At 41.4% G+C, this 23,659-nt stretch overlaps 1 protein-coding gene and 1 non-coding gene across 2 annotated transcripts; one reads left to right on the top strand and one right to left on the bottom strand.

Moving 5' to 3' along the window:
- The first annotated feature begins 2,302 nt into the window (after positions 1–2,302).
- STEEP1 (STING1 ER exit protein 1) lies at positions 2,303–16,262 on the top strand. The gene is made up of 7 exons (XM_043458918.1): positions 2,303–2,482; positions 3,982–4,099; positions 9,534–9,575; positions 11,284–11,422; positions 11,957–12,046; positions 12,648–12,740; positions 15,333–16,262. Exons 1-7 carry the CDS (start codon positions 2,359–2,361, stop codon positions 15,393–15,395), a joined length of 669 nt encoding a protein of 222 aa, XP_043314853.1. The 5' UTR covers positions 2,303–2,358; the 3' UTR covers positions 15,396–16,262.
- On the bottom strand, positions 15,088–15,194 carry LOC122436090. The gene has a single exon (XR_006267861.1). It is a non-coding gene; the product is annotated as a U6 spliceosomal RNA (small nuclear RNA).
- Positions 16,263–23,659: the final 7,397 nt, after the last annotated feature.

Raw genomic sequence — 23,659 nt, 5'->3', positions numbered from 1 at the left:
TATTAATAAGCACATTGCCTGCACACAGTAGAAGATAAAGAAATACTAAATAACATAGACTTATGGGGATGACATTACACTAAGACCTAAGGAGAAAATGCTGTGAGTCTTAAAAGACTTGATACTTCTTTTATGCTTTAACTCAGGTTCATTTGAAGGCTAGCAGATGGCTTTAAATTCCCACTGGTTTACATCTTGTATATCTAGAACACTACTCTTCTTCCAGCTATTCTGTCAATTTTCTGGTCACCAAACTCCTGCTTTCTTCAGTAAGTTCTCTGTTAAAAATCCGCTATTTTGGTGTCATCCAAAATAGTGTCAAATGATGTCACTTGAAATGATCCAATGTAAGCTGTCTAAATGTCCTTACTCTGGGTGGCCTCAGGTTCTGGTCCTCCACAAAGAGCATTCTGGGAGAGTTTCTTGGTTGAGGAAGGAAGGGTGGGAAGATGTTCCCTAAACCTGTGGCAAACGGGATCATTCAGATGTCTCTATTTGCAAATCACCTGATTAGCATAGAGTATCCAAAAATACATAATGAAGTCTCATGATTCAACCATATAGTAACAAATAGCCCAATTAAAAATAGGCAAGGATTGGAGTAGGGATTTCTCCCAATAAGATATTTAAATGTAAAAAAAAAAAGTATATGCAAAGGTGCTCAGTATCATTAGCCATCAGAGAAAGGCAAATCAAAATGGCAATGAGATACCACCTCACACTCACTAGCATGGCTATAAGGAAAAAAAAAGATAATTATTGGTGAGGACATGAAGAAATCAGAACCCCACATACACTGCTGGTGGTAAATGTAAAATAATAAACCTGCTTTGGGTAACATTCTTAGGAGTTCCTCAAAAAGTTAAACATAAGGTTATCATATGACCCAGAAATTCCACTCTTTAGTAAACATCTGAGAGAACATGTGCCCTCACAAAACACAAAAGCGTAACAACATATGTTCTTACAAAAACCTGTTCACCACTGTTCAGAGTAGCACTGCTGTACTCATTAGATTACAAAAGTGGAAATAATCCAATTGTCCACTGATGAATGAATATACACAATGTGGTATATCCATACAACAGAATATTATCCAGTCATAAAAAGGAATGAAGTTTCTTTTTAGTGATTCATTTTTTTTTTTTAACTGATTGATTCATGATACAACATGGATGACCTTTGGAAACAAAACTGAAGGAAACCTGATACCAATAGCTACATATTGTATGATTTCATTCGTTAGAAATTTCCAGAAGAGGCAAATCCAGAGAGACAGAAAGCTAGATTAGTGGTTGCCAGGGGCTGGGAAAGAGGTGGAAAGAGTGCCGGCTAAGGGATTTCTTTTGGGGAATGATGAAAATATTAGGTAGTGGTGATAGTTGCAAAACTTCATGAATATACTAAAACCCACTGAATTATACACTTTGAAAGGGTGAATTATATGTTATGTAAACTAGATCTCAAGTTCTAAGATTCCTCGACTTCATTAGGTACTCATCCTGAATCAGTCAGTTCAGTTCAGTTGCTCAGTTGTGTCCAACTCTTTGCGACCCCATGTACCGCAGCACGCCAGGCCTCCCTGTCCATCACCAACTCCCCGAGTTCACCCAAGCCCAAGTCCATTGAGTCGGTGATGCCATCCAACCATCTCATCCTCTGTCGTCCCCTTCTCCTCCTGCCCTCAATCTTTCCCAGCATCAGGGTCTTTTCAAATGAGTCAGCTCTCCGCATCAGGTGGCCAAAGTATTGGAGTCTCAGCTTCAACATCAGTCCTTCCAATGAACACCCAGGACTGAGCTCCTTTGAAGGTGAAGTTGCTCAGTCGTGTCTGACTCTTTGCGACCCCATGGACTGTAGCATGCCAGGCTCCTCCATCGATGGGCTTTTCCAGGCAAGAGTACTGGAGTGAGTTGCCATTTCCTTCTCCAGAGGATCTTTCTGACCCAGGGATCGAACCTGGGTCTCCCACATAGGCAGACGCTTTACTGTCTGAGCACATTTAGAGGCACATTTATAAAATCTGTATTATGCATATAAAGTGTAAATAGCCCTTTTTTATTTCTAGTTACATATATGCATATACATATGCAATGTATATAGTAATATAAATGAATAACTTAAATGATTAAGAGTGTCCCAAGTCCCAAGTAAAGCAGTCCCCCAGAACTTAAGGAGGTTCTGGCAGACACCAGGCACCCCCCGTGCATCTTAGACTAATGGGAAGGCCCGGAAGTTCACGTGACTACTATTGACACGTGACCATCTTTCAGTTGGAAGAGCCGCGACGCGTGTGTGACGTCACTTTTGCGCGACCCTTAATTTTGGCTTAGCGTTTCCGGGCTGCCGCTCTGAAGTATGCCTAAAGTAGTGTCTCGGTCCGTCGTCTGCTCTGACACCCGGGACCGGGAGGAATATGACGACGGCGAGAAGCCGCTTCACGTCTACTACTGTTTGTGCGGCCAGATGGTCCTGGTGCTGGGTGAGTGGTCTGTAAGGAGTGCAACTTCGGGTTCTCTAGGGCGGATTTCCCCTGGCTGTGATCTGAGAGCCGCGTCTCTTTGAAGATTTTCCCCTCCGTTAAAATCCTCCGTACCCATCGCCGCCTCACTCCAGGGAGCTTTTCTGTATTGTGCTTCATCTTGTAATTCTGTATGCAGACCGCCTTCAAAAGGAAATTCCTCGTTTAGAAAAAATATACTCCCTGTTCTCCCTCTTTGCCTCTAGAAACTTTGTGACCTTTCTGCCCGGTACAAGGATTTTGTAATAGCTTTTATCAAGTGAAAAGAACCCCTCCCCATTGAGCCTACATTTTCCTCGAGCTATAACCTCATTTCTTTGCTTTTTTTATAGCAAAATTTCTAAAAAGAATTGCGTCTGTGGGCTGTCTCTGCATCCTCATTTCCCATTCCTTCTTGCCCTCACTTTTTCACCTAACCATATAAACGTTATTTGTCAAAGTTACTAACGAACGTGTTACCTGTTTCAATGATCAATTATCAATGCCCATTTAAATCCCCCTCTCAGCATTTTACAGAGATGATCAGTCCGTCTTTCTTGAAACATTTTCATTTGCATCCAAGACTCTGCACTCTACTGATTTTCCTCCTACCTCGATTTTCACACTTCTCAGTGTCTGGCTCCTCTTTCTGTCTCAGACTTTCAGGCATTGCACGGCCCTGTGGCTCAGTCCTCTTACCTGTTCTCAATCTGTACTCACTCCTTAGGCGATCTCAACCATTTCCCAGCTTTAAATACTATCTGTATGCTGATGACTCTCAAATGTTCCTCTTTAACCTGCACCTTTTCTCAAACTTCAGCCTATTCAGCATCTCCACTTGGATGTTTAATAGGCCTCTCAAAAGAGACCATGTTCTCACAACACTGTAAATCAACTATACTTAAATAAAATTTTTAAAAAGAGACCGTTTTCAAAAATAACTTCCTGATCCCCTACTTTCTGCTCTCCACTGTTCCTCTCAGACTTCCCTATTGCATCAGTGATACCGCTATTCACCCAGTATCTCAGAATCTTTCTTGACTTCTGCATTCAGCCCATCAATACATTCTTCAGGTGCTTCCTTGAAAAGCTATCCAGAATCTGACTGCTACTTACCACCTCCATTTCTACCACTCTAGTCCAGGCCCCTCCTTTCCTAAGCATATGTACCAGGAACAGAAAGACTCATAGAAAACTTGAAAGGCAGTGCTGGGAAGGACTTCTGAGGTAATATAATCAGATAAGGGGAAAGACCCCCAAAGAGGAAGTGGTTTGCTGAAGATCACCAGTAGCACAGCTGGAGGTAAAATCCAGATCTCCTGACACCAAGTCATTTTTTGTTGGAAAATTCAATAATAGCCTTCAATAAATGTGATAATTGTAGTAAAAATTACAGTGCAAAGGGCCCCCCTGAAAAGTTCTGATTGCCTCAGGGTATTTTTCAGTGACTCTTGTGACCAAATCTTTCTTCATTCCTTTAGACTGTCAGTTAGAGAAGTTGCCCATGAGGCCCCGGGACCGGTCCCGTGTGATTGATGGTGCCAAACACGCCCACAAGTTTTGTAACACCGAAGATGAGGAGACTATATATCTTCGGAGGTAAGACGTTGATGTTCTCTGTCTAGGATTTTCTGCTTGTGTTGGGGTCTAGTTCTGAGAAGTATAAATACCCCATCTAGTATCGAACAGGTCATGTATTTGGGGCCCAACACTCTGACATTTGTGGTGGTTCTCAACTTCTGTTAATACAGCCATGTTTTTATTGTGCTTTGCTGAAATGGTGAGATGTGATTCTATTGCCATTTGATAGCTGTAATTTGGGGCTTTTGCAAGTAAAATAAGTTTATTCAACTTGTACTCTCTTGGAGCACACCAGGGCACACTGTACTAAGGACTGGATCTGCAAAGATGAGTAAGGCACCGTCCTTTCCATTAAAGAGTTCATGGCTCAACAAGGGAATGTGATATGATATGATATCACATTCACTATTGTGATATGATAAAATACTCGTGTGAACAGAAGGCTCTGGGAAAACAGGAGCAGGTCATCTTGCCTGACTGGTGGTCAGGAAAGACACCAAAAGGTGGTGGCATTTGTGTTTGGCCTTGAACTAGGATTTCACCAAGTAGGTGAGGAACATTCCAGGTGGAAGGACTATGGAAGCATTAAAAGCATCGAATACGGTGTGCTTGGGAAATTTAAGTAGTCCCTTGTGGCTGGAGCCCAGGTTACTTTACCAGAAGGGGTTCATGGAGCCTGGAGTAGGGACAGAATAAAATGCTAAAGTAGACAAGTTTGGATTTTATGTATAGGCCATACACTACATCCAGTAAACAAGCAAAGAACCCTGCCCTTACAGAGCTTATATTCTAGTGTTGAACCAGAAAAAACTACCAGCTGACATCTAGCTATGTGTATTTAAGAAACCAAACTGTTATCAGCCCACACTGATGAAAAGAGTTAGAAACTATTGCTAGGCAACATTCAGTGCCAAATCAGGCTAGAATTATGCAGTTGAAGAGAAAACTGGTTATATACAAAATACAAATGGAGGGTGCAGAATATAAAACATATGAAATTCACAAAAGAAGGCCCCCCAGGTAACATTGGGGAAGATGTATAAATAACATGCTCTATCTAAAGCAAATTCATTCTCTTGTGCTTTTTCTCTCTCTGGTAACCTTTATTCAGGTTTCTGATTTTGAAAATTATTAACTGATTGTCTTTAGGATTACCAGAATATTTATTACATGTATTATATTAGTTAATACAGACAGTAATCTAACAACAAAACTAGGCCACAGGCTCCTGTGGCACTATAAGGCAGATGCCCTCACCTCCAGGCCAGAAAACTGGGTGGCCCCAGACTGCAGTGGCAACCCTGGAATCCAGTCAGCCTGATCCTGGGAGTGAGCCAGCTTTGGGTCCAGCCTTAGTGCCTGGTATTGCGCAGGCCAGTGGTCTCTGGCCAGGTGCTTCTGTTGGGCCACAGTTCTTAGAGTTTACCAACAAGGCATGGAAGACTTCCTCCTTGGTTGATGTAGTTCTTGCTCTGATCATAAACAGTCTTTCCAAGGGCCCACTTGAGCATGCTCCCTTCCTAGCCAGGGCGAAATTTCAGTCTGATCGTACCCTTCCTCTTTAGCCAGCTGAATGTGGGAGCCCTGGTTACCGAAAATATGGCAGTCTGCCTAATCACATGCCCTGCAACCTGTCACTTTCCACATCCATTACCACCCTGTGTTGATTACAGTGGTTTTGTATTAAGTTTTGAAATTAAGTGTGAGTCTACCAACTTGGTTCTTCTTCAAGACTGTTTTTTGGCTATTCTGGATGCTTTACAATTCCATGTGAATTTTAGGATCAGCTTGTCAATTTCTGCCAAAAAAAAAAAAAGCCAACTGGGATTCTGCTAGGGATTATGTTGAAGTTGTAGATTCATTGGAAAGTGTTGCCATTTTAACAACATTAAGTGTTCAGGTCATGAACATGGAACGTCATTCCATTTACTTAGGTCTTTAATTTCTTTCAGTGATGTTTTGTAGTTTTCAGTGCACAGGTTTTGCACTTCTTTTGTTCAGTTTACTCCTAAGTATTGTATTCTTTTTGATGCTATTGTAACTGGAATTGTCAACTGATTTTAGAGGAAAGGTTTGTCGTTTACCAGTGAGTATGATGTTCATTTATGTGGCTTAGTAGATGTGAATTTTTCATAGATGCCTTTTATAAGGTAGAGGAGGTTGCCTTCTATTTCTAACATATTGAAGGGGCTTTGAATTTTGTCAAATGCTTTTTTTGAATCTAAGATGATCATGTGTTTTTTCTTTTTTATTCTGTTATTATAGTGTATCACATTGATTGATTTTTTTGTATGTTGTACCAATCTTGCATTCCTGGGGTAAATTCTGCTTGGCCATGTGGTATATATAATCCTTTATATGCTGCTTGATTCGGTTTTTGCTTTTTTTTTTTGAGGATTTTTGTCTGTATAATTTTAAGCAATGTTGATCTCTAATTTGTTGTTTTTGTTGTTCTTGTGATAGTTTTGCCTGATGTTCAGGTAATGTTACTGACCTCACGGGATGAATTGGGAAGTGTTTCTTCCTCTTTTGAAATGTTTGTGAAGCATTGGTATTAATTCTTCTTTGAACTTTTGGAGGAATTCCCCAGTGAAGCCACTGGTCCTGGCCTTTTCTTTGCACAAAGTTTTTTGATCACTAAATCAATTTCCTTATACTTATAGTCTAGTCAGATTTTCTTTTCCCAGTGAGTTTTGGTAGTTTGTATCATTCTATCATTCCTGGAATTTGTTCTTTTCATCTAGATTATCTGGTTTGTTGGTGTATAGTTATTCATAGTATAATCTTAAAATCTTTTTTTTTATGTCTTATCAGATCAGTAGTACTCCCTTGATCTTTTTAGGTCCCAAGAACATTAGACTATTTGTAATTCTCTGAATATGCTCTGCTGTTTGGCCTTTTGCACAGAGTTGCCCCTCTGCTTGAAATCCCATTTTTCTATCAGGACTGTTGACATCACCTCACGAAGCCTTCCATAACTGCCTCAGACAGATTTGGTGCTGCCATCTCTGTGTTCCTGTCACCCCGTTCACTTTCCTCCATCTAAGAACTTACCTCTGTGGTTATAATTTTCCTCGCTAAACTTAAATTCTTTTAAGAATTCATTTAGTCAGTATTTATTGCAGTACTGTGCTCAGCTCTGGGAATAGAGTGTGAGCCAGACAGGCGTGGTCTCTGCTGATCTCTGATCTCATGGTCCTTACAGTCTAGTGGGATGACAAAAAAAATAAAGTAATTATGATTATGGAAAGTCATACAAATAAAACAAAGGGCTCATCCAGAATCACATGAGAACCTCTTCAAAAAGGTGTTCAGGGCAGGCTGTTATAACTAGGTGATATTTGAACTGACACCAAAAAAGATGAGACTGCAACAGGTGAGAAGTGCATTCCAGGCAGAGAGAAGAGTGTGTGTGAAAGATCAGAGATGGGAAAGCACTTATTTGTTCCAAGAACAGAGGAAGGCTGGTGTGGAGAGGTCACAGTGAGCGGGAAGGAAGGTAGGAGATGAGGCCGGACCAGATTCTCTGCCCAGCCAGTGCCTAGAAGGCCATGGTGAGGAGTTTGTGTTCTATTCCAGCTGTCCTGGGAAGCCACTCTTGCCTCTTTGGAGAATGATTGAGAGTGAGATAGTAATGAAAGCAGGTTCTAGAATAAGTGCTCAGAATTTTTATTTTAGGTATGAACTTAGAGTGGAGAAGTCCTAACTAAGTATCATATACACGATTGATTTGATCACATAAAAATCTAAAATTTCCACATGGGGGAAAAAGTCAAAGACAAATGTCTAGCTGGAGAAGAAATATTTGCAGGAACCCTTAACATTTGCACATTTCCTTAATATAAAATAAAGAGATGGACTTCCCTGGTGGTCCAGTGGTTAAGACTCCACGATTCCACTGTAGGGGGGCGCGGGTTCGATCCCTGGTGGGGAAATAAAATCCCATGTGCTGCACAGCTTAGTCAAAACACAACACAAAACAATAAGAATAAATAGAATAAAATAAAATGACAACTCAGTAGGCCAAAAATAGACTGACTGTTTATCAAAAAAAAAGAAAATACAAATGTCTATTAAATATATGAAAAGATGCCTAACTTCACTCTTTAAAAAAAAAGAAATGCAGATTTTGAGATCTCATTTTTCACATGCCAGATTGGCTGTCATACATTTTAATAACATACTGTGTTGGTAAGACTGTAGGGAAACAGGAAGTCTCACATTGGTGGTGGGGTATACAGTGGTTCAACTTCTGTGCAGAGTAATTTGGCTGTTATCTATCAGAATCTGAAGTGGATACACTTGGAGAATTTGCCCAGCAGGTAAGACATTTTGGTTCATCCATACAAATAGATAGAATGGAGCCCTGATAAACAATGAGGCAAGTCTTTATCAACTGATTGGGAAGGATCACATATTTTTTTAACCAAGATATAAATTTAAGTGAACAGAGAGGCTGTTTCACTTTAAGTGAACAGGTGGGCTACATTTGTCTAAAAAGGAAGAGAAAACTTTGCTGTGTCATCAACTCTGGGAGGAACGGAGGAAACCAGTAACAGTATTTGCCTCTGGGGCTGGGGGAGGGAACCAGGCGTGTGGAAGATGAGTGGAGAGGATATTTACCTTTCACTTTATACTCTTTTCTATACCATGTGCGCATACTGCTTATTTAAAAAGTTGAAACAGGGAGGGAAGTGAGGAGACTGGGGGGGTAGCTGGGACAATAATCTGGAGAAGAGATACTAGTGGACTGGGCTGAGACGGTGGCAGGAGGGTGGAGAAAAGTAGGTTCAAGACCTTTTTTGGAGCTAAAATCCACAGGATTTGTGGATGAAGTAGATTGTGGGAGATGAGGGAGAGAGAAGACAAAGGTGAGTTCCAGGTTTCTATGAAACAACTGGATGGGTGGAAAAGTCTTTACCTCCCAGTTATCTATCTAAGGCAATGTTGTGTGGGCTGTTGAGCTTGACCACTTTAGTTCAACCTAGGGCTTGAGTTCAACCTATTCTACTTCCTAGCTCTGTGACCTTGAGCAAACTGTGTAACTGCTTTGTGCTTCTTCACCCTCATCTGTAGAATGGGAATGATAGCGTGACCTACCTCATAGGGTGATTGTAAGGATTAAATGAGTGAATACACGTACACTTTAGAACAGCTCCTGGTACATAATAAAAGCTATGCAAGTGATTATCACTATTGTTGTTGTTGGTGTTATTGTTACTGTGAACCCGGCTGCTTCTGTGACTGTAACTACTACCACACCGCCGCCTCTGTCAGGAGGGTGCCTGTGGATGGAAGAAGTGCTTTAAAATGAATACATGTGTAAACCAACAGCTGATCTAGGAAAGGAAAGCTTTTGAAAAGCCATTTTAACATTTGAGGAAATGAGCAAGTGAGGTTGGTAGGTTATGAGATTTGTTCGGATCTTTTTTAATTTCCATTTTCTGTGCAGACCTGAAGGCATTGAACGACAGTACAGGAAGAAATGTGCAAAGTAAGTATTAACAGTGTGGGTTTCCCTGAACATAAGAAAGTTGAGGTAGTGATGTGTTAGGAAAAGCATCATTTGGAGACAGTTCTCTGTTATATCTTTATCCTTATAATCTTTTTTTTTATCCTTATAATCTTAACCTGCCTTCAGACTTCAGTTATGCAAGTAGGCTTCTTGAAGAGCTGCAGTTGGCCAAATTACACCTCTGACCAACTGTCCACAAAAAATGGGTTTTGAAACATATTATTTTTTAATTGAGGTGTAACTTATATATAATAAAATTTGCTTTCTTAAGTGGACAGTTTGATGAGTATTGACAAAAGCATACAGCCACGTAACATCACCCCTCCTGTGACATAGTACATTTTCAGGGCTCCTTTGCAGTCAGTCCCCCTTCCCCTGGCCAGCACTGGCCTACCTTCTGCAGCTGTAGTTTTACCTATTCTAAAATATGACATAAACTCTGCAGTGTGTGTTCTACTGCATACAATGTGTATCTCTTTCATATGGTTTCTTTCACGTAGCATGATGCTTTGGGGGTTCATCCAAGTTATGTGTAATGGTAGTTTGTTCCTTTTTATCACTGAGTAGTATTCCATCGCACCACAGTTCATTTAACCATTGACCCATTGAAGGTCATTTGAGTTGTTAATGACTTTGGCTATTACAAAGAAAGCTGCTATGAACATTCCAGTGTAAATCTTGTGGGAACATGTATTTTCTCCTGGAGTGGAGTTGCTCAGTCTTGTGGTAAACATAACATAGTGTAATTTAATCCAAACCTATTTATAAAGTCTATTACAGGACCACAGACCCAAGAACTTTAGAGAGTATTATTTAAAGATATATATGATATCCAGCTTTAGATTGTTAGCAGTGAGAACATTAAACTTCAACAAGTTTAATCTTGTTGATGTAATTACAGTTCACTCTTGGATCACCGACTCAATGGACATGGGTTTGGGTGGACTCCGGGAGTTGGTGATGGACAGGGAGGCCTGGCGTGCTGTGGTTCATGGGTTGCAAAGAGTCGGACATGACTGAGTGACTGAACTGAACTTGGCTCTCAGAAGACTCAGACTAGGAGAATTAAAGCAGGGAACTGGCTAAGAGGACGTTTTAGTTTACAGCAACATTAGATTTGTTAGATGAGTTTAATCATATCTTATGGGTGTGGGTCTACTTCATTTAGCTGAAAAAGTAGAATAGAAATGACCAACCACAGAAAATATGCTGTGAACTTAGTTCTGATTGCTCAAAACTTAGTTGGCAGACCAGCCACAGTGGAGCCTTTCTGCTGCTTCTTGACCCTGATAAAACAGAACAAGACAGAACCCCACACTAGTTCCCCAGACTTCTGGCAAGAATGGCAGCAGTTTTGACTGGAAAGCAATCAGCAGCAGGAGCCAGCGTTTGCCATGCTTGTCTAATGATCAGAACTGCATGGGATGCTAAGAGAGATTTGCAGGCCTCAGCCCCCAGAGTAACTCAATCAGGATCCCCTGAGGGGTGGGGCCTCGGAATCTGATCGGCAGTTGTAACAAGCGCCCTCAGTGATTCTTATCAAGTAGTTTTGAGAAACATCAGGAAGAGCTGATCATTAGTTGATGCCACAACACACATATTTGCAGAGTCTGATCCCACTTTGTGAAGCAGTGTTTGGGGGGTTTGGATCCTGAGGCCTGCCTGAGATTCACTCTGCTATTTGCAGGTGTGGGCTGCCGCTCTTCTACCAGTCCCAGCCCAAGAATGCTCCTGTGACCTTCATTGTGGATGGAGCAGTGGTCAAGTTTGGCCAGGGTTTTGGGAAAACGAACATATACACTCAGAAACAAGAGCCTCCTAAGAAGGTAATTATCACTGAAGGAGACAGATGGGTTAATGGAGCTACAGATATAGTCCTAAAACTTAGGTTATGGTGCATGAGAGCATGCCCCTTGTGTATGCTCTCTTTATTAAGAGGATGCCATTTTTGTGTATAAGCAGATGTTACAAAATTTTAACACCTATCGTGTGTTCTTTTTTCTTTCCTACAGTCTGCTTTATGAATAAAGTTGGAAATTGTATGGCTTTTATTCACATGTACTTCCTTTGAAATTAATTCTTTTTCCAGTGTGAGCAATTAGAGATGGAATGCAGAAAGTTAATCTTTAAATATATTTTGAAAACCCTTGATGTCAAATGTTAGAAAACGATAGTGCAGATTAAAAGATGGGCACTTTTAGATAGGCCGGCCTGTCCCAAAGAGGCGGATGTTCCCCCAACAATCCCTCTCCTGCCCCCAACACCCAGGCTTGGGCACTTGCACACTCACACTCATACACACTCACACACACACGGCTCAGAGAGGTGAACTAGACTGGTTCCTCTTCCTGCATCTCCAGGTGATGATGACCAAGCGGACTAAAGACATGGGCAAGTTCAGCTCTGTGACTGTGTCTACTATTGATGAAGAAGAAGAAGAGATTGAGGCTGTAAGTGCTTTTGCCCTCAGGGGAGTTGGATGGGAGGGGACGAAGGGGGACTCTCAAACTAGACCATTGAATAGCAGAAAAGCTAGAAACTTCCCTCTTAGACTTCGCTCTAGCTACTAAGGAACACTGTGACAGCGGGCTAGTTCCTGTTTCCCTGGATTTCAGGGAAATGTGTTTCAGGGACATCTGTAGGATGAGGCACAGGGAGTTGGACTAAATCAGTCATTTTTTACATACTGTTGTTTGAGAGGCCTTAGGGAGTGCATCCCTCTTCAGTTGAAAAATTACCAGACTCAAGGATTTCCGGTCCCTTTCAGTCCAGCTTTGACAGTGTGGGCATCTGTCCTTAGCAGGAGAAGCAATTCCCTTTATGGTACTTAAGTATAATGATGTTTACACAGAGATGTTCTCTGTTATTTAAACATGGTTTCAGTTGAAACCTGACTCCCTCAGATTACTGAAAAGCTGGAGTGGAAAGGGAGCCGAATTCGGCCACTTCAGTAGTGATTTTATAACCTGAGGAGTATAAACTTCTCCTGAGGTCTCTGTTACTCCTCTTGGGTGAGACTGTTGGCCTGAGGATGCTTCATTCTTCCCTCAGAGAGAAGTTGCTGACTCGTATGCGCAGAATGCCAAGGTGATTGAAAAGCAGCTGGAGCGCAAAGGCATGAGTAAAAGGCGCCTGCAGGAGCTGGTGAGTGGTGTGGGGTAGGGGGGCAGGCACTGAACTGTTCCAGTTCCTCCATCTGAAAGACCCTCAGGTGGGCGGGGGAACCCTTTAGGAAGTCTTTCGGGGATATGGTGTAGCTGGCTGCCGGGTGTCTAACCCTGGGCTGTGGCTATCCGTACATAACCTGCTCTGTGATAGTGAGCAGGGTCCCAGCCCCCAATAATAGTTCTGGTTAGGCAGCCCCAACCAGAATGATCATTTAATTGCTACTTGTGGTCCAAGGTCAGGAGTCCAAGATCAGGGTGCATGGGCACTCCTGCAGGATGGGAGGTGTACAGTCGGGCTACACTGGGGGGCCAGGATTGGGACTTTTCACTGCTGCTTAAAGCACTGCTCCCCGAGCCAGCTCCCAATAAATGGACAAGAGAAGGGACCAGCATGGCAGGGGTGGGGGCAGGGTGGGGAGGTCAAGAGGTCCTGTCAGACCACAGACAGAGGCAGAAAGTAAGATAAGGTCCACAGACAGACACTAAACTGGAGCCTGAGACCATGGGGATGCAGATGGAGACAGACAGACACTCACGCTGGCACTGGACTTTCTCACTCCCCTGCCAAGGGTCCCTCCATTTCCCTGGTTGGCCCATGTCCACTTCCCTCTCTTTCCCATCCTCTTCTATCATTTTTTATCTCTTCTCTCACCATGAAATTAATTCATATTTTTTGGTCAGGTAGAATTGGGAGGGTCCCACACTCCCCCGTTCTCCTATTTCCTTACCATCCCAAGCGCCCTTTTCTTTTTTGGTCTTTATGAATATATTTATATGGACAGAATTAAGAAAAACAAAATTGATTTCCCCTTTCTCTCACCCCATCTTGTCCCTCCAAACTCCACAGAGTTTAAACTTGGGCCTCCTTCCACCCCCCCAGAACACTTGTATATTGTTTGTTTGAGGTTTGTGCCGCAGTAACAGACACAGTATTTAATTGCACATACAGATGTTTGCTGGGTATATTCACTGTAAATTTTATTTAATCTGATTTTTTGTTTGTTGGGGGGTTCTTTGGGGGGAGGTTGATTTTGTTTTTAAATATAAAAAAAAAATCTGTCACTGGAAAAAAAAAAAAAAAAAGCACTGCTCCCACCACCACTGTCTGGGCTCTTTGTTGAGCACGACCGTCCTTGTGTGATGGAGCCTACATTTCTGTTTTCCTGATAGTAATTTACTTATGATGTTTCTTTAAAATAAGACATCCTGACATTGATGTCTCTGTAGAGGATATTTTTGGTGACACAGGTAGTGGGTCTTGAGAGCCACTTGACCTTGCCATAGTGATCTAGAGAGAGCCATGCTTATCAGACTTTCTGAAGTGAAGGGCCAGTGCATCTTCTTTATAAAAAATTTGTCAAGAGCAGGTTTGTAATTTATAAAATGTCATAAAGGAATTTGCCTTAGTTCTTTTTATGAAATTATTTTATTACTCTGTCAAATTGCTATGTGGATATACATGCTAAGTCGCTTCAGTCATGTCTGACTCTTTGCAACCCCATGGACTGTAGCCTGCCAGGCTCCTCTGTCCATGGGATTCCCCAGGCAAGAATACTGGAGTGGGTTGCCATGCCATGCCATGGGGATCTTTGTGACCCAGAGATCAAACCCGTGTCTCCTGCATTGGTAGGCAGATTCTTTACCGCTAGCGCCACTTGGGAAGTCAAATTAGAAGCTATAAAAGCTTCTAAATGCTTACTGTCAATTTTTGTTTGTATCTTTGTGGACTGATAACAAACAGTTCATGGACTGCGTAACTTTTAAGTAGCACTGTTCTAGAACAGGGTTATTCCTCCTGTTCTGCTAAGAACAGGATACTGGTATGTCATAATATTGATTCCCCCCGCTCTTCAGGGATCCTGGAGTTGTGGAATCCTTATACTGATTGCCTTTGACCGCAGCCCTGTGTGTTTACCCCATTTTACCATACAGATGTTATCATCTTCTATGTGTATCATAACATCAGAAAGGTTGGAAAGCAGTTGCTATTCATCACAATTTTTTTTATTTAAAAAAATACTTATTTATTTGGCTGCACTGGGTCTTAGTTGTGGTATGTGGGATCTAGTTTTTTCCCCGATCAGGGATCGAACCCAGGCCCTCTGCATTGGGAGTGTGGAGTTTTAGCCACTGGACCTCCAGAGAAGTCCATCATGATTTTGTTTTGTTTTGTTTTATTATTAGCAACTTCTGCTTAATTTATATATTAACTTTTATCATAGGCATCATATACAGGAAAAAACTTAGTGTGTATAGGGTTTGGTGCCATTCATGGTTTCAGGCAACCACTGATGGTCTTAGCATGTATCCCCTGTGTTTTTTTTTTTAATATGGAACGCTTCACAAATTTGTGTGTCATCCTTGCACAGGGGCCATGCTAATCTTCTCTGTATCGTTCCAATTTTAGTATATGTGCTGCCAAAGCGAGCACCCATCATGATTTTAGATACACGGTTCTAGTTTGTATACTAAATGAGCATGAGCGGATAGTATTGGGGAAGTTAGAATAAGGCAGGAAAATCAGAGTTTCATGTCATGTATCCGGACATAAACTTTTCTTTCTTTCCAGGCTGAACTGGAAGCCAAGAAAGCAAAAATGAAGGGAACCTTGATTGACAACCAGTTCAAGTGATCAGGACCTTTCTGTGGACCCAGGCTGGAGGCAAGCATTTAATATCAGGATGAAAAAGAGTGTTTTCTTGACTACATGGACTTATTCTACCTTTATACTCCAGCAGAAAGCTTTACGTGGCTTCCCAGTGATTATCCTACTTTGAGTCCATCTGACCTGATTTCTAGAGACAGATTTTTCTCAGTCTTTCTGTATTTATGTCTTCTGTACTATTTTTTGTTCATTTGATGTAAACTTCTTCATCTGTGTAGAAGCAGGTCTATGAATAGATCAATGCTTGTGTGTCTCTAGTTTCTGAAGGAACTGTTCTTATTCTTTCTTCAAAGTTAATGAAATGTTTAAAGATTTTTGAAAAAAAAATATTGTGATGTGTCATAGAAAAAAGCGGCATGAGTTATCTTTAAAGTTACAGCAGGCCAGATCCTTTTACATGGCTCTGTCTCTGTTCTTAGACTGGCAGGTATTGGCTAGGGTTTGAATCTCTCCACTGTCTGAGAAAATCCATAACGAGCCAGAATCTGCATAAAGTTCCCTTTACCTCAAATATTAAAACTGCAGGCAAACCAACCTTCATCAGACATTGTACTAACAGAGGGAAAAGTCAGATTCCAGTGATGGGGCAAGATAGCTCAGATTTGAATGAAAATGGGATCTGGGTATGCAACCCAAGGGAGCTACCATCCTGTCAAGTAGCTGAGAATGTTGCTCCCTTGTGTGGGCATGTGGGAGGGAGACGTGATAGAGTAAGAAATGATAACTGAGATAAATAAAAGTTATCTGTTGACTCTTTTATTTCACATTTGCTGTTTGTGAAGGAGTGTTGTATACATAAATATTTAATGTCACGCTGCTTCAGTGACACCATTATGTAGTGTTTGCGTCATGTTTTTATCTGTTCGTCTGTATTGCAAGGTGTTGGGGCAAGAAGAGTACTTTAACCTCCTTATATTACTTACATGGCTTGTACTTAGCATAAGGCATGTAGTGAGAGGCCGATGGGAAATAGTAGGGCATTTTTCTTTGCTATTTCCCTCCTGATTTCTGAATTTAGAAGGAGAAGTAGTTTGGAGTGAGAGTAGATGTGAGCTAGCAAGAACTGGGAAAAAAGAAGGGTGGGAGTCCTGGGAAAGTCCAGTATGGGGCTGTGTGACCAGGATCTCACACTGCATTTAGCTTTCATGTCTCTTCAGTCTCCTCTGATCTATGACAGTTTTTCAGTGGTATCTCCTACTTTTAATTTGCATTTCCCTAATGACAGATGATGTTGAACATATTTTTCCTTTTTTTATTGTGGTAAAAAACATGTAACATAAAATTTACTGTCTTAACCATTTTGAAATGCACAGTGTTGTGCAACAGATCTCTGGAACTTTTTCATCTTATAAATCTGCAAGTGTATACCTGTTAAACAATAACTCTCCCTTTCCCCTCTCCCTAGTTCCTTGAACCTCCATTCTACTTTCTGTCTCTATGGATTTTACTACTTTAGAAACCTCATATGAGTGGAATCATCCCAGTAGTTGTCTTTTTGTGACTGGCTTATATTTTGCATTGAATAATGTCCTCAAGTTTCATCCATGTTGTACCATATGATAGAATTATGCATAGACCACATTTTGTTTACACATTCATTCATCAATGGACATTCACATTGCTTCCTCCTCTTGGCTGTTGTGAATAGTGCTGCTGTAAAAACACTGGGTACAAATATCTCTTCAAGACCCTGCTTTCAATTCGTTTGATTATATATCCAGAAGTGGGATTGCTGGAACATGTGGTTGTTGTTATTCAGTTGCTCAGTCATGTCCAACTCTTTGTGACCCTGTGGACTGCAGCATGCCAGGCTTCCCTGTCCTTCACCATCTCCCGGAGCTTGATCAAACTCATGTCCATTGTGTTGGTGATGCCATCCAACCATCTCGTCCTCTGTTGTCCCTTTCTCCTGCCTTCAATCTTTCCCAGTATCAGGGTCTTTTCTAATGAGTCGGCTCTTCACATCAGGTGGCCAAAGTATTGGAGCTTCAGCTTCAGCATCAGTCCTTCCAATGAATATTCAGGGTTGATTTCCTTTAGGATGGACTGGTTTGATCTCCTTGCAATCCAAGGGACTCGCAAGAGTCTTCTCTAATACCGCAGTTTGAAAGCATCAGTTTTTTGGCACTCGGCCTTCTTTATGGTCCAACTCTCACATCTGTACATGACTATTGGAAAAACCATAGCTTTGACTGTATAGACCTTTGTCAGCAAAATAATGTCTCTGCTTTTTAATATACTGTCTATGTTGGTCATAGCTTTTCTTCCAAGGAATAAGAGTCTTTTAATTTCATGACTGTAATCACAATGGAAACAGTGACAGACTTTATTTTCTTGCCCTCCAAAATCACCATGGACGGTGACTGCAGCCATGAAATTAAAAGACACTTGCTCCTTGGATCATATGCTAATCCTGTTTAATTTTTTGAGAACCCTCCATACTGTTTTCCACAGTGACTGTACCATTTTTACTCCCATCAGTAATATACAGGGCTCCAACTTCTCCACATCCTCACCAACACTTATTTTCTGTTTTTTTTTTTAATTATTTATTTTTTTCTGTTTCTCCCAGCTTGTAGGATCTTAGTTCCCTGGCCAGGGATTGAACCTGGGCCCTTGGCAGTGAAAGCATGGAGTTTTAATCACTGGACAGACAGGAAATTCCCTTTTTTTTTTTTTGATAGTAGCCATCCTAACAGCAATGATATATAATGGTTTTGATTTGCATTTCTTCAGTGATTAATGATGTCGAGCAATTTTTCATGTGCTTTTTGGCCATTTGTATATTATATTTGGAGAAATGTCTATTTGAGTCCTTTGCCCATTTTTTAAATTGGATTATTTTATTTTTTTCATTGTGAGCATAGTTTTACTTGCTAATTTTCCATCTATGTATCTTCCTTGGTGAAGCATATGCTCAGATCTTTTACTTATTCTTAAGTTGGGTTTGTTTTTGTATTGTTGAGTTTTAAGAGCTCTTTATATAGTCTGGATAGCAATCTTTGATCAGGTATGTGATTTGCAATATCTCCCAGTCCATGGTTTGTCTTTTCATTCTCTTAATAGTGTAGTGCCTTTCTGTGTGACCCAGGATCATGCAGATTTTTTTTCTATATTCTAAAAGGTTTGTATTTACATTTAGATCTATGATCCATTTTGAATTAATTGTTGTATAATGTGTGAGGCATGTGTTAAGGTTTTTTTTCTTTCATAAACATGTCCAGTTATTCTAGCACCATTTGTTGAAAAGACGTTCCTTTCACCTTTCAGTTCCCTTTGTGCCTTTGTCAAAAATCTGGGAATTCCCTGGTGGTCCAGTGGTTAGAACTCAGTGCTTTCACTGCCACGGGGCCTGGGTTTGATTCCTGGTTGGGGAACTAAGATCATGCAAGCTGCATGGCACCGCCCGGCAAGAAAAAAAAAATCAGTTGACTATATTTTTGGACTTTGTCTTCTGTCTGTTGTCTGTCTATTCTTGCATCAATACCACACTATTTTGATTTGAGTATTACAGCTTTATATTATCTTGAAACTGGGTAGTATGACGCTTTTATGTTCTTTTTTAGAATTGTTTTACTTACTCTAGTTCCTCCAACTTTGCATATAAATTTAGTGGAATGGTATGGTATGTCCAGAATTCTTGCTGGGGTTTTGATTAGAACTGTGTAAAATCTAAAGATCAGGTTGGAGGACTTCCCTGGTGGTCCAGTGGTTAAGAATCTGTCTTGCAATGCAGGGAACACAGATTTGGTCCCTGGTTAGGGAACTAAGATCGCACATGCTGAGGAGAAAGTAAGCCTGCGAGCTGCAACTACTGAGCCTGTGCTCCACAACTAGAGAGCCTGTGTGCTGCAATGAAAGATTGTGCATGATGCAATGAAGATCCCATGAGCTACAACTAAGACCTTACACAGCTAAATAAATAAATATGATTAAAAAAAAAAAAAAGATCCAACTTGGGGAGAATTGACTTCTTAATAATATTGCATCTTCCAACCCATGAACATGGTCTATCTCTCCATTTATTTAGATCTTTGATTCCTTTTGTCAGTGTTTTATAGTTTTTCGTGTATAGATATTGCCAATATTTGGTTCAAATGTATACCTTCATTTCTTCTGATGCTATTGTAAACCTTGTTGTTGTTGTTCAGTTGCTAAGTTGTGTCTGACTCTTTGACCCCATGGACTGCAGCACGCCAGGCCTTCCTGTCCCTCACTATCTCCCAGAGTTTGCTCAAGTTCATGTCCATTGAGTTGGTGATGCCATCCAACCATCTCATCCTCTGCTGCGCTCTTCTCCTTTTGCATTCAATTGTAAACCTTACCTCCTTTCAAGCAAGGGAAATCATCTCAGGATGTATTTCCAAGCTTGCTAGGCTTATTCTTACATAAACTTAGGCCGTAATTTCCATTTATCTCCTGACGCCAGGCCCTGAATCCTCAGTGTGACTTGTCTTATGGTGGTGTTCTGACTCCCCAGAACCAGTGTCTGAGTATTGCCCATTTCTAGTTGACAGTAACTCTGATCATTGCTTTTGGGGAAGGCCATACAGAAACTTCATGTTACATACTTGTGGCAAGGTCAAGGGGATGCTTCAACTCTTGGTTCAGAGGTCTCTGAGTCAACCAGTCTGGAATGGTAACAGGCCTTGGAAGTGGACAGTAACATTTCATTATAGCAACAATGATTAGAGTTAGGTGTACACAGGCCAGACTTATAGTTCTTTATTTTTTCAAAAAAAAAATTACAAAAATCTGTAGGGTAACAGTCTTCTGCCCAAATATTTTAAGCCACTGCCAATAAGTCCTAATGATCAAACATTTTGGCTAAAGCTTTGAACTTGATTTCTTTTTTTTTTTTGAACTTGATTTCTATTATGGCAGCCATGCTTAACTGAAAAAATAAATACATCTTACCTTCTTTGAATATTATAACATCTGCCCTGCAAGCTCCCAATTTAGAGTCAGTCCTACAACCTGCTTTCTCTTTTACCCAAATAGATGAATGTCCACATCTTATAAATTAGTGGAGTCTGACATTGTGAGTTTGTGGTTCCCATATCAGATGGGTTCTCACCATAGCTGGTTAATCCTACTATGTGTTTTGGGTTAGCCACTCTCCTGTTCCCCTCAGGAACAATTCAGAGCCTCCACCACTTTTCTCAAACTTCTCTGCCTATGAGGCTTCTCTCTCTGCAGATGATTTTCCTCCCCAAAGCACCAAGAACATAGGGGCACACTTGGTTGCATCTGCTCCCATCATTTTCTCTCTTTAGTCTCAGTCTCTTAATATATATATTAAGTATTTATTATTATATACATATTTGACTAGAAGCTGGGGATATAGTGGAGAACAAAGCAGTTCACTTTCTGGGGGCAGGGGTGACCAACAAGTGAACAAGAAAATTATCAGGGGCTTCCCTGGTGGCTCAGTGGTAAAAAATCTGCCTGCCAATGCAGGAAGACACGGGTTCAGTCCCTAGTCTGGAAGATTCCACGTGCCATGGAGCAACTAAGCCTGTGTGCCACAACTATTGAGCCTGTGCTTTGGAGCCTGGGAGCCACAACTACTGAGCCCACATACCAGAACTACTGAAGCCCAAGTGCCCTAGAGCCCATGCTCCCCAACAAGAGAAGTCACCACAATGAGAAGCCCACACACTGCAACTAGAGAAAGCCTGCATGCAGCAGTGAAGACCCAGCACAGCCAAAAATAAAGAAAAAATAGAGAAAGAGTTCACAAGCTGGTCAACTCATGAAAAACATATCTTTTAAAATTGCCCTGAGACTCTGTTTTGTTGTTGTTAGTCACTCAGTCACGTCCAACTCTTTGCAACCCCATGGACTGTAGCCCACCAGGCTCCTCTGTCCATGGGATTCTCCAGGCAAGAATACTGGAGTGGGTTGCCATTTCCTTCTCCAGCGACTCTGCTTGGAATGAAATAATAAATATATATTTTAAAAAAAGAGAAAATTATCAGTTAAAATAGTGTGATGTGATAGAGAGTGACAGTGGTCAGGATGGACTCTAAGGAGGGGCCATTTGAGCCATATAAGACCTGAAAGATGATAATACAAAGTCAGCCAGGTAAGGACCAGGGAGAAAGCATTCCAGATGATGGCAATGGAAAATATAAAGGCCCTATGGAGAGAGAAGCTGAGCATGTTGAAGGAACAGAAAGAAGGCCAATGTGACTAGATTGTAATGAGTGAGAGAATGAACAAACAACAAGAGGTGAGGTCAGAGGAGTGCACAGAAGCCAGGCCATGTGTGGCCTTACAGGCCCAAATAAGGATTTGGGGTTGCAAAAGTACAGGGGAAAATTACTAGAGACTCTCAAGCACAGGAGTAACATGATTTATGTTTGAAAATCATTCTGGCTGCTACATGGAGAATGGTTTATTGTTGAGAGGCAAGAAGAGAAGCAGGGAGAGCAAGGAGGAGACTAGTGTAGTAGCTCAGGTGAGAGATGAGAGTGGTTGGACTGGGGTAGTAGAGAAAGAGTTAGAAAAAGTGAATGGAGCAGTGTTCTGGAGGTTTTGTTATCAGTACTAGCTGATAGACTGTGAGAAGTGAGGCAAAGAGGGAAATCAAGGACAACTTCTTGATTTGTGGTCAAATAACTTGGATGAATTGAAGTGCAGTTTATTGAGATGAGGAGGAACCCCATTCAGGAGATAGCCAAGTGCTCTGTTTTGGACATGTTATGTTTGAAATGCCAATTGGCTATTGAAGTGGAGATGTCAGCTAGGCAGTTGAGTATGTAGTCAGGCGGGGAGGTCCAGCTAGAGATAGAAATTTGGGAGTTTTCAGCACATCGGTGTTATTTGAAGAGATGTTATCCATGAGACAGGCTGAGACTCCCAAAGATGTAAGTGTAAATAAGCAAAGAAAATAGGTCCAGAGATTGAATCTTGGTGCACTCCATCTTTAAATGGTCAAGAGATGAGGAGAAATCAGCATGGAAGACTGAATAGAAATGGCTAGGCAAGTCGAAGGAAAACAGAAATATCCTGACAGCTAAGAGAAGTAGGTGTTTTATATCAGACAGGGGCCAGTTAGAAAACAGAAGCCACACTCAGAATTGTAAACAGGAAAATTTAGCATGAGGAATTGCTTACTTAGGTGAGACCTATTCTTCCTGGGAAGAGCTGAGAAGCCAAGGAGATGATGGTTAATTAACCCAGAAATTTAGCAACAGCAGAAAGCTGCTTCTCCTCTCAGTTCAGTTCCGTTCAGTCACTCGGTCATGTCCGGCTCTTTGCAACCCCATGGACTGCAACATGCCAGGCTTCCCTGTCCGTCACCAACTCCCGGAGCTTGCTCAAACACATGTCCATTGAGTTGGTGATGCTATCCGACTTCACCTCTACTGGAGGTAAAAGTGATGTCGCTCAAGTCCAAGATCAGGGACCACACAGCAGAAGCAGGAAGGCTAGCCCTGCAGGAGTTTTGTCCATGGAGGGAGGGTCTATCCAGTGGGAACCATAGAGGATGTACAGTCACCACTAGAGATGACATTCCAAACAGAAGGAAAGGAAGGGGAATACCTTCCCTTCTCCACTTCTCCTGCTCTTTAATCTTAAGCCATTGATTCTCATTAGCCAAATGTATCAGAAAGTCAGAGGGACAGGGTGGCTGGGAAATGTTGTCTGTTCTATGCAGCAGAGCAGGAGAAGAGGGAATGGCTCTGAGAGCAAACTCTCATCCACATGTAAGTAAGATGATGACTTGGAAATGGCTATGGCATTTAGCGATATGGAGGTCATTGGAGACCTTGACAAGAGCAGTTCAGTGGAGTGGTATGAGCAAAAGCCTGGAGGGGTGAGTTCCAGAGAGACTAGAAGAGGAATTGGAAGCCGTGGATACAGACAACTTTTTTTAGTTTTGCTATAAAAGGAAAAGAAAGAATTGGGAATATATGAAGTGGGAAATAAGGTTGACAGTAGGTATTCTCAAGAGGGAGAAATAACAGCATATTTGAATGGTGATGAGGAAAAAGCCAAGACAGAAATAAAAGTTGATAATGTAGGAAAGAGAAGAATTACTGGAGTGATGTACTTGAGTAGGCAGGAGGGGATAAGATCCAGTGCAGAAGTGGCATAAAAATAGGATTTGGAGAAAGTCATTCATAAATTTAGAACAGGCCTTAAACATCACGTGCTCTAATGTCCCACATGCAGGGATTCAGACACATATTGGTCCAGGCTTTGCTTGAAAGTCTCCAGTG

This window comes from Cervus canadensis, chromosome X (genome assembly GCF_019320065.1).
Source record: "Cervus canadensis isolate Bull #8, Minnesota chromosome X, ASM1932006v1, whole genome shotgun sequence".
Lineage (NCBI taxonomy): Eukaryota > Metazoa > Chordata > Mammalia > Artiodactyla > Cervidae > Cervus > Cervus canadensis.
This window is presented reverse-complemented; position numbering and strand designations above follow the sequence as displayed.